Source organism: Hippocampus comes, unplaced genomic scaffold (genome assembly GCF_001891065.2).
Source record: "Hippocampus comes isolate QL1 unplaced genomic scaffold, H_comes_QL1_v1.1 scaffold41, whole genome shotgun sequence".
Classification (NCBI taxonomy): Eukaryota; Metazoa; Chordata; class Actinopteri; order Syngnathiformes; family Syngnathidae; genus Hippocampus; species Hippocampus comes.
The window spans coordinates 1,491,733-1,501,766 of record NW_017805153.1 but is presented as its reverse complement, the minus strand read 5'-3'; the positions used below and the strand labels follow the sequence as shown (position 1 = coordinate 1,501,766).

The 10,034-nt window shown below is 44.9% G+C and overlaps 1 protein-coding gene across 8 annotated transcripts in view; it reads left to right on the top strand.

Moving 5' to 3' along the window:
* Positions 1-5,850, top strand: part of zranb3 (zinc finger, RAN-binding domain containing 3) — a 98,022-nt gene extending 92,172 nt beyond the window's left edge. For 7 of the 8 annotated variants that reach the window (XM_019868446.1, XM_019868445.1, XM_019868450.1 and 4 more), the window contains 2 exons: positions 4,008-4,139; positions 5,324-5,850. In XM_019868446.1, coding sequence (XP_019724005.1) covers positions 4,008-4,139; positions 5,324-5,422 — 231 coding nt within the window. In that variant the 3' untranslated portion in view covers positions 5,423-5,850. Of the gene's footprint in view, positions 1-4,007; positions 4,140-5,323 lie in introns of those variants that run through there. The other variant, XM_019868451.1, reaches the window with a different exon arrangement.
* Positions 5,851-10,034: the final 4,184 nt, after the last annotated feature.

Genomic DNA, 10,034 nt, shown 5'->3' with positions numbered 1-10,034 from the left:
TGTGTGTGCCTGTGTGTGTGTGTGTGTGTGTGTGTGTGTGTGTGTGTGTGTGTGTGTGTGTGTGTGTGTGTTTCCCGCTACACATCTCTATGTTTCGCCATGTGAGTGTTTCAGTCTATTTTAGTTTGTGTGAGACCAGGCAAGCGTGCGTTTGCGATGGGAACTCTGCCCCTATGTTCCGGCCTGCTCTTTAAATCTTTTGGGATCAATTCCACCTCACTGCCGTAATGTCAGCAAAGTAGCACTCAAATTGGGCAAATTGATTTTTGGTTCCCAACTCCTTGTCAGGTTTCTCTTCAATCATCTTTAGTTCTTAATTGATTTCTACTCTTTGTCTCAAATGGGATCAATAGTGTTGGTCTTTTGTGTTTTCACTTTGGTTCAAAGTGAATCTGGTTCTGGAATCCTTCTTGCTTGGGAGCCAATTGTGCTAGAATTCTTCTCCAGTGAGGCAAAATTCATTACTTTCTGCCCTCCAGTGGTTCTTCTTAGAACTTCTTGCAGTTTTTGTATTCTATTACTCTGGCCAAGCAGAAATGTAGAGTGTTACTTTGTGATCAGGTCTAAAATCATTTGAAGAGGTTGCAGAGAAAACCCACAAAACGTTTTTATTATGTTCCTTTCAATATTTTTTTCAGTCATTTTTCACTTTTGGGCGCTCACACATGCAAGGAGTGGAACAGCTCTACCTGATCTGCCTGCTTCCAGTTCATTGGCCATCATTGTAATAAGCTATTTAAAACAAGCCTGTAAAGATAAATTCCTGTATATTCAAACTTTGCAGGTGTCAATACGGCCATGCAGTGTGATCACCAGTAACCCGATAATGAGCGTCTCTTGTTTGTTGTACAGCAGAAGACCTCTCAAAGTTGTTTTTCTCCCCCCAAGCTATTGCAACTCTGCCTGGAATTTCAATTATACCAAAAATGACTATGCATTTCGTGTACTTTGTACAAAAGTTAAATTCAAAGCAATTAAAGGCAATAGTTATGTTATGATATTCTCATGGCATTAATTACAATACTGCTCTGGTTGTTTTAGAAGACTGTTCGCCTCTCATCCGAGAATGATTAATGTTGGTGGTGGGGTGGGCCATAAACACTTTTGGTTGTCTTATCCACACAAACTAAGGCTGGTCAGTCCGAAGCAAGCCTTCTTGTACTAACTGATGAAGCTTTCTCAGATGAGAGGCGAAACGTCTTTTAAGACAACCGGACCATTGCAGTTGTGATCAATTCAATACCATGAGAAAGAAATGGCCTGGATGAAAGAGAATATCCACAAGCACCCATGTCATGACATTTATTTAAAGAGCCAGAGAGAGAGAGAGAGAGAGAGAGAGAGAGAGAGAGAGAGAGCGCGAGTGTGAGAGAGAGAGGTGTGATTCTGCATACACAGTGCAGGTTGCATTCCAAAAATTACCAGCAATAGACAAAATACACAAAGTAAGAAGTAGAGGTTGATTTTTTTTTTCGGGGGGGACACACACACACACACACACACACTTCCTGCCATTCTAAGAGCTTGTTATACTTCCATCCATCCATTTTCTAATCTGTTTATCCTCACGAGGGTCTGGGAGCCTATCCCAGCTGTCTTCAGGCAGTAGGCGGGGGACACCCTGAACTGGTTGCCAGCCAATCGCAGGGCACAGAGAGACGAACAACCATCCGCACCCACACTCACACCTAGGGACAATTTAGAGTGTTCAATCAACCTGCCTTGCATGTTTTTGGAATGTGGGAGGAAACTAGAGTACCCGGAGAAAACCCACGCAGGGACAGGGAGAACATGCAAACTCCGCCTGAATCGAACCTTACACCTCTGCGCTGTGAGGTGTGTGCTAACCAGTCGACCACGGTGCCGCCCGCTTGTTGGACTTAATACATTTAACTTCATGCAAAATGAAGAATAAATACAGATCTTCTGATTAAAGACTGCATTCATAAATTAATGTGAGTGGAGCGCTCTCTGCACCCCGACGCTGGATGAGGACAAGATGACGAAACGGCGGCTCATAACTAGTTTTTCTTTTTGTCTTAAAACGGCTTACTTCAACTGGAATCCTGCGTCGCATTGTCGCCAAAGGTTGAAACCTGGTGGATTAATGTGTATTGTGCAAGACAACAGTTAGCTCTCATGAGTATTGTTGCACCTTCTTCTTCGTCTTTGTTGTCTTCTTCTTCTTCTTTTAAAGACATCAAAGAAGCACTTCCTCCGGAATTGTGGAAGTAGTCATGGCAACTAACTTGCACAACAACAAGGATTTAGGCTCATTAATCCAACAGGATTGTACCGTTGGCTGCAATGCAACGTGGGATTCTAGTTAAAGGAAGCCATTTTAACATAAAAAGAACAACTTTATCATCATTATTAGCTGATATTTTTCAAATTGACGAGCCATAGGCTGCGCACGGAGAGTATTTCCGAGCTGCTTTACTCCACCCGTTCAAAAACTCTGAGCGTAGCTCAAATGTGCCGTTCGATTCTTCAGAGTACACCAAAAACGGAGTGGCGGTCCACGCTCCAGGCGCTCCGACTGCGGTCACGATGCGCCAGGCAGTCCGGATGGAAACAGTGCAAATGCGAGCTGCTGATTGGTTTAGAACTCAGGCTGTATTTCAAAATTTGCAGAGGGGAGCCCACTCTGCCTCTCCAACCACACACACTCAAAGTCGTGCACAGGTGTCACACTGAATTTCCAAATGCGCCCATTATGTTCACGTTCTCTGTTTTTGCTAGACAAATTTCTCCTCCAAAAAAATTAAAATTTCTTGGTGGGCCCGAGTTATAGAAAGAATAAAATGAGCAAAAAAACATGGAAAATAGCAAACTCAAGCTGCAATCGATTAAGTTATGGTCACAAATGAAAACCTGCGATAAGCCACAAAAACTGAACCGTGAAGTAGCCAGGGAACACTTTATGCATAAACTGAGGCTTGAAAATGGTGAAAAAGCAGTTCTCGCCACTCTCAAACACTGTGAACAGGTGCTCTAAAGTGGGAGAGGGTCAACTCGTGCCTGAGCCACACTGTGTCACCAGGCACAGTCAACGTGGCTGACAGATGAGCAATACAGTATATCAGTACGGCAGTGACGGATTGCCCAAGTCTGCTCTTTGTTACAGCCATAGATGGAGTTATGTTACATCAAACCATCAAGGTCTTTAAGTTTGTACAGTGTTCGCTCCACTAGTGGCTCCTTGGGTATTTTGAGGTTTCTATAACTGTCACATTGGCTCTGGCCCTGACCAGAAATTAAGAAACAGAACAGTGGAATCTTACGCAAGGAGTGCAAGCAAGAATGTTAATTGCCTTGATTGGGATTCAAAACCCCGCTAGCGGAGGAGGTCACAAAGCAGCAAATTGCATCTTGTGTGTTTTGACAGAAAAACAACAGTCTGGAGTTGCTGCTTTCATCAAGCTCAAGTTCAAACTTTAAAACAAATTCAGGATAATCCAATGACATTTTAGAAGCCTTTTTCCAACTAATTTCATGCCATGTAGGTGTCATCATCAGAGAATTTGCTCAAGCTATTCGTCCCAAAAGCGATTGTTCCAAGCATATGTCTCGGGCTGTAGAGAACTCAAGAATTCTTATTCGGATTTTTTTTTTTTTTAATTCCCTGCTCCATGCTATCACAAGTGCTCTCTATTTGTTTGTGACTCTGGTTATGATGAGGCACATCTGCAATGTGCCTCAAAGGTGCACATATATGTTCAATTTGAGTGTTTGGCTGTGTGTGTGTGTGTTGTAAAATAAGACTTTAGGCGAGTAGCGCTCAGCCAGAGCTAAACACATCACGGCTGTAGGGAAAAATGAACTTGAGCATAGATGGATGGTTTCGGAGGGTAGTGCAATCACAGCTTGTTTTTTGCAATTTGTGGCCGTATCGGAGAACATCTGAGGGTGCTGCTGTTTTCCTTTTTTTTTTTTTTTTTTTTTTTTCATTCCGCATGCAGCGGGTATGTGTGTGTCTGTGTGTGTACGTTTGGGTGCCCTTGCAGCTGAACGAGATGATCCGCGCTCCAGTGGAAGGCGATTTCTGGCAAGTGGACCACATCCGTCCGGTCTATAGCGGAGGAGGACAGTGCTCTCTGGACAACCTGCAGACACTCTGTACCGTCTGCCACAGAGCTGTATGTGCATCACTCAACACAAGGCCAAAATGCATTTGTCCACCTTTATTTTGTTGGTCAGCCGTGGCCAGAGCTCTTTTTTATCCTGCTGAAAAGAAAGTTGCATCCCTCATGTTGAGGATCATCTGAGGTGGCAGTAATGTGATACATGGTCAGCCTTCTCTTGCCAGTAATAACATCCCAGTAGGCGGCTATGTCGTGGTGATGTATAGCATCGGCTGCAAAAGGCCGCGTGTGTGTATCTCGTAATCACACGCGATTCCTCAAAGGAGACATTAGAGAGCAGGGATGTCAAAATAAAAGGCTCTTCTGAAATGTGCATTAATGTCACACCAGCGACTGTTTTGGTGACGTCTGTAAAACGCCTCGGCCAAAATACCCCCAAGAATTCACAAATTACAGCAGACGTATTGTCCTTTCTGGTGCCCCCTTGAAAGCAGCCCTATCCCCTCTACGGTGGCGGGGTGTGCCAGTGTAACGACGGCTTTCCATTACCAGGGATGCAGCTGAATCAGTGATTTTTAAATAACTCATAAGTAAAAATAGCATCACCACTGCTGAGTGTACATGTAAAAACTACAAGCTGTGTAGTGCTTGAAAGTGATGGACAGAGTAAAGCACAGGTGTCAAAGTCAAGGCCCGGGGGCCAGATCCGGCCCGCGAAAGCAAATCATATGTGTCAACTTCCATGACGCTCGCTTAAATCTGTACCGAAATCTCAAATTGTCATATGTAATAAATAACGGTGACTTTTTGCAATCATTTTGTGACCAGGTTTAGACTCACTTGAACAATACTGTAACTGAACAAATACCTGACTGATTTCAAAAGTAGTGAGCCATCTTTTTTGTGTGTGTGTGTCTGTGTACAAGTAATAATACGATGTGATGATTAAACATTTCTTCGGTTTCACTGTCATAATGGCCCTCCGAGGGAAGACGTAACTCCAAAGTGACAAAAATGAGTTTGACACCCCTGGAGTAAAGAATGTACAAAGGGAAAGTACTGCTTGGGCATGTCGGATCTGCATTCTGGCTTTGTTATTCAATTAGTCCCACTTAAGTCATATTGTGCTGAGCAATCAGAAAAGAAAATTAAAAAATTATAATAATGTAGATTGAAGGTAAAAGACAATTCACATTGTATGAATATCCCACTTTTGAATCATTTTTCTTTTCCAACAGAGGACGGCTCAGCAGGCCAAGGAGAGGAGCCGGATGAGGAAGAGCGCCGTAGCCAACAAGGTTGCGACAGACATCAGCACATTCTTCATCAAGAAATAATGCTCCTCGCTCACTCAGGTGCATCGTTGAGTCCCAAATGGCACTCACAAGATACATCATGATTTTTCTCTGTTATTGGAAACAAAAGGCCAAACTGCTTTGTTATCCGCACTTTTTTTTTTTCCCCGCAAACAGGGACAGCAACCACATCCCCCTCTCGTCCCCAAACCATCACAAATGCAGGGTGGTCGGTGGGGGGCGGAGGGTGGTTGATTTATTGCAGCCCCCTTTTTGCTCGAGGCCTAAATAGAGCAGGTTGCTTCAGAGACGCGCTGCTATTTTCAGATTTTGCAAACTTAGTGCAACGTTGCAGGTAAGCTGGGTGATAAATTAAAAACGTAGCATTCAACAAGCAGTGGCTTGTTTGTGTTGCTTTTTTGGAAGATAGATGACTGTCTTGTGGAATAAAAAGCCATTTTTTTATGCACCCCCAGTGTCTTTTACTCCGTTCTTGTAGCGCTTCCTCCGCAGTTTGGAGCGTCAATACGCCAGGACATATCGGACCAGCTAGCAAATGGTGTCATCGCCTCGAGTCTGCAACATTATTGTCCATACACCCCGATCTTCTTCTGCTGTGCTTGATGTTCTGAGCAGAGCTGCAGTCAGTCAAGAGGGCTATGTTTAGAGGCACCGAGAAATGAGTTACTATGGAAACAAGGCTCCAGGTTCAGCGGTGTCGAGAGCATTGAATGTGTTCTTGTGCAAGTTATACAATGAGCCAGACAGACATCAGCGGCTCCGATCAATATCAGCGGGATCCTGTCCAAGTGAGGCACAGTTCCACCTCCCCCCTCTTTTCCTTTCCCGCTGCCTTGACGGGCGGCCACGTCCAATTCAGAATTCAGCAAAAAATTGCCGTCACCGGAAAGTTTTGAATTTTGGCTGTCAGCTCCAACTTCTTTGTGTGAAACTTTGCGGGAACCCCTGTATGTGTGTGTGCGTGCGTGTGTGTGTATGTGTGTGTCCACGTGTGTGTCCCCCTTAGGCTGCTCCAGGTCTCTACTTAATAAGGCTGCTGTTCCTCCACTGTCTAAAACGACAAGCTTGGTGAGTAATGAACAACTTTGCAGGCAGCCTTCCAACAACAACAGGTCTCAGTGTCAAGCCCCTGTCAGCAGCCGATGACTCTGATCGCATCTTTTATTGCACCCAAACAGTGTGTGTGCGTGTGTGTGTGTGTGTGTGTGTGTGTGTGTGTGTGTGTGCGTGCGTGTGTGTGTGTGTGTGTGTGTGTGTGTGTGTGTGTGTGTGTGTGAGAGAGAGAAAGCACAAATGAGGGATCGAGGGGGATTCACTTCATTGACATGGTGTACAAGGAAGCCGAGAGATATGTGACGGTCATATGGTGCCATAATGAGCCAGTGTCCCAATGAAGACGTATCTTCTCCCCCGCAGGGCATGCTGGGTTAAGAGCAGCACTGCAACCTACGTGTGTTTGACAAGCTGTCAGTGCAGCCAGGTGGGACACGATGACAGTAGTCAAGATGGACTCACATCAAAGGAGCGACCGCCAGGGTATTTGCCTCCTGTCTCAAATGCAAGCCTCCCCCGCCATCTCTCGCATTTTATACAATCCCAGCGACGCAACGACATTCTTCCATGGAAGTACAATCAGCATAATTGTAGTGTAGATTCACATAGCGCAACCCAGCGCACTGAGAGCGCTTCACTTGGCACATTTAGCTGGAAACAATCATGTCGTTAATGCTATGGTAACACCGCTTGAAAAGAGAATCTATTTAACCCCAACCAAGAAGGAAGCTGTTTTAGTTCCAGGTGCCCCCACCCTCCACCCCCCCATGTGTGCACTCTACTTGAAGTTGAAGCTGCTGTGCTCCGTGCATGCCACCTATTTTTTGTCCCTCTTATTTTGGGAGAGACATTTATTTGCTCGAGTGGACCAAGCGCTTGGTTACTCTTGGCGGTCTCCTTTCTCATTGGTGGTTGACATCATATAAAAAAAAGTGTGTGTTAATTCACAACTCAACGAGTTGGTTTTCCGCTTCTCAAGTCTACTTTGAGCTTTGCGCTGTTGCCATAGTTTATTTGCTTTGGTTTTCCTCTGATTGTTATTGTTTTGTACTATTGTAATGGCTTGAGTTTGCATGGCTTTTTCGAGCGGTTCACAATTCTTCATCGATATAACACATATTGGCCGCAGCAAAATGAACTCAAAAGAGACATTGTGCATCGTTCGAAAGACTTTACAAAATGGATTGGGAGATTTATCATGCAGGAAGGTAATGACCCAAAACAAACTTTCTAAACCCCCAAAGGACTTTATCAGGGACAGAAATTGGAAAATGTCACACTGGCCTCCTGACTAGCTTGCGGTCATCTGCCTAGATTTCTTTGACACCTTTTTTTTTTATAATATCTTGGAAAAATATGTTCAGTAATTTTACTTCCTGTTTTCCCAGCGCATCTGGAATATTCTTACTGCTTCGCTTATAGAAGATTATATTACAGAAAACACGAATGAAAATAGCTTGTAACAAAAGTACAAGAAAGACCAAACCATGTGGTGAACAAACCGTGGAGACACTTAAACACTTAAGAATTATCCAACAGCTTGACGTGGATCCATGGGGTCCTTCAATAGTTCCAATAACTTTGAGGCTAGACAGGTGCGCAGCAGGAAAACCGGGAACGCCTCTGCCCCCTGCTGGACATCAACAGAACAAGATCATGGCAGACGCTGCAGAAACCGCGCAATCCAATTAATAATGATTTAGTTGCTGGTTTGGTGAAGGGCAAAAATGTTGACCATTCTTTTCAAAAGTAGAAGCAGATGGAAATGTTTTATTTTCATTAAACACAAAAATAGCACTGGTCAACTGCAAATTTTAATCAGAGATGGCGTTATGTGTCCCTCCGGGTGTGTTTCACGCTCATTTAAAACATGACTTTACTTTTTCCAGCACATCGGGGTTTTGACATATTTTCAATTTTTTTGTTTTTGTTTTTAAGTTTGCCCTATAAAAGCTTGCACAGTACGGATTTTCACATGCACTGATTATTGTTGTTTTGCAAACCTGATGTTCCGGAGAAAATACAAGGGCGGAACCGAGAATAGCCAAAGAGCACCGGTATGTTTATTAAGCCAATTAACGCCACTACCATCATGTGTGCAACTTGATTGACAATTCGTTCTAATTTTAACCATCCACAATGCAACTAGATAGACTCAACTATTGGCTCAAACTCTGCTCTGCACCAATAATTCTCAGTGTACATTAGGAGAAATGGATTCATGGGAAATCCAGTCCATTTAGGAATGGCAATCCATATTATGACGATTCCATGATGGAACACAGGGATTTGGTTGTCTTGTTGTTTTGAGCTCCACTCTTCTATTCAGGCAGGCAAGCGTAAACTATACAAATAATTCATAATTCCATTAGAATTTGCATTCACACTCCCCTAGCCCGTCGGTTATTCCATTCCGAGCTCGTCTGCCTCTAATCCACTTTGGTCCTCTCAGCAAAGAAAAGCGCTCCTCCAAACCCAATCTTGTGTGACAGGTGTGATGGAGAGCGGCCAATAAAAGCCCTTGCCGCCACCACATCTGAGCGCTGTTTGATTCCTGGCTACCGCGCTCGCCATTGTCACCCCTGCGCGTCCGCGGCCCCCGCTCGCGCAAGGAAACGGATGTGAAGGTCGGGGCCAAGGGGTGATAGGTTCTCTTAACCGGAGAACGTCATTACAGCGACGGAACGGCTCTCCGGTCCGCGTTGTTGTGTTCTTGGCTTTTAAAGGCAGCGTAGCTGATGACAGGCTTTGTTTTTATTGTCACGTTGGCGTGGTGGGACGCTGAGGGGATGATGGATGCTTCCCTGCCGCAGCCTGGCGCGAGCTGAATGCTGGCACGGCGCTGCGGGATGCTGCAAAATGCTTTTACGGCTCAAGTAATTGGTGGCAGACCATTGCTCATAAGCGGTCTAATTAATCCTGTTAAAATACACTCTCTGCTTTGCAGCCTCTTTGGTCTTAAGGGCCACCGTGACGGAAAGACATTGCTACTAAAATGCGCTTTCTCGTCCCGGTAACTGTTGCGTGGCCAGTGATGCTATTTTACAAGGAAAGTGTTCAGCCGGTAAAAGGAAATCAATGGAGTTGGATGTTAAACACGCTCGGCTATTCTTTGACTGTCACGCGGCATGGTGGGGGAGATCCAGCTGTAAAAGGATGCCTTCTCATTGCTCAGCTGGAGGTGGCTTTTGTCAAGTCTAAATTCTATTTGTTCAAGATGGCTCCCCGCTTGTCTTCCAAGATGCACGGCGTGGCGTGGATTAACAGCAAATTCGCAATCAATTCACCCAGCAAGACACGAGGCCAAATCACAGATAAGGTTCTGAGCATAATTCATACAGGCTCCAATCTGGCATGGATTGATGGACTGGATGGCTTCACGCTGCCCGCGTGGGGCTTAGCGTCACGCGCTGCGTTAACGTTCAAGCTCTGAGTTGGAAAAGCAGTGAGGACGCCGTTTCGCCGGTCCGCTCGCCGGTGATACGCTTTAAAATCCGGTACTGTCTGGTGCTATTCCTCAGTTCAACCACGCTATACTGCTTGTCGCTCTTTGGCGAAGCGCTTTCCGCAGGCTGGCAAG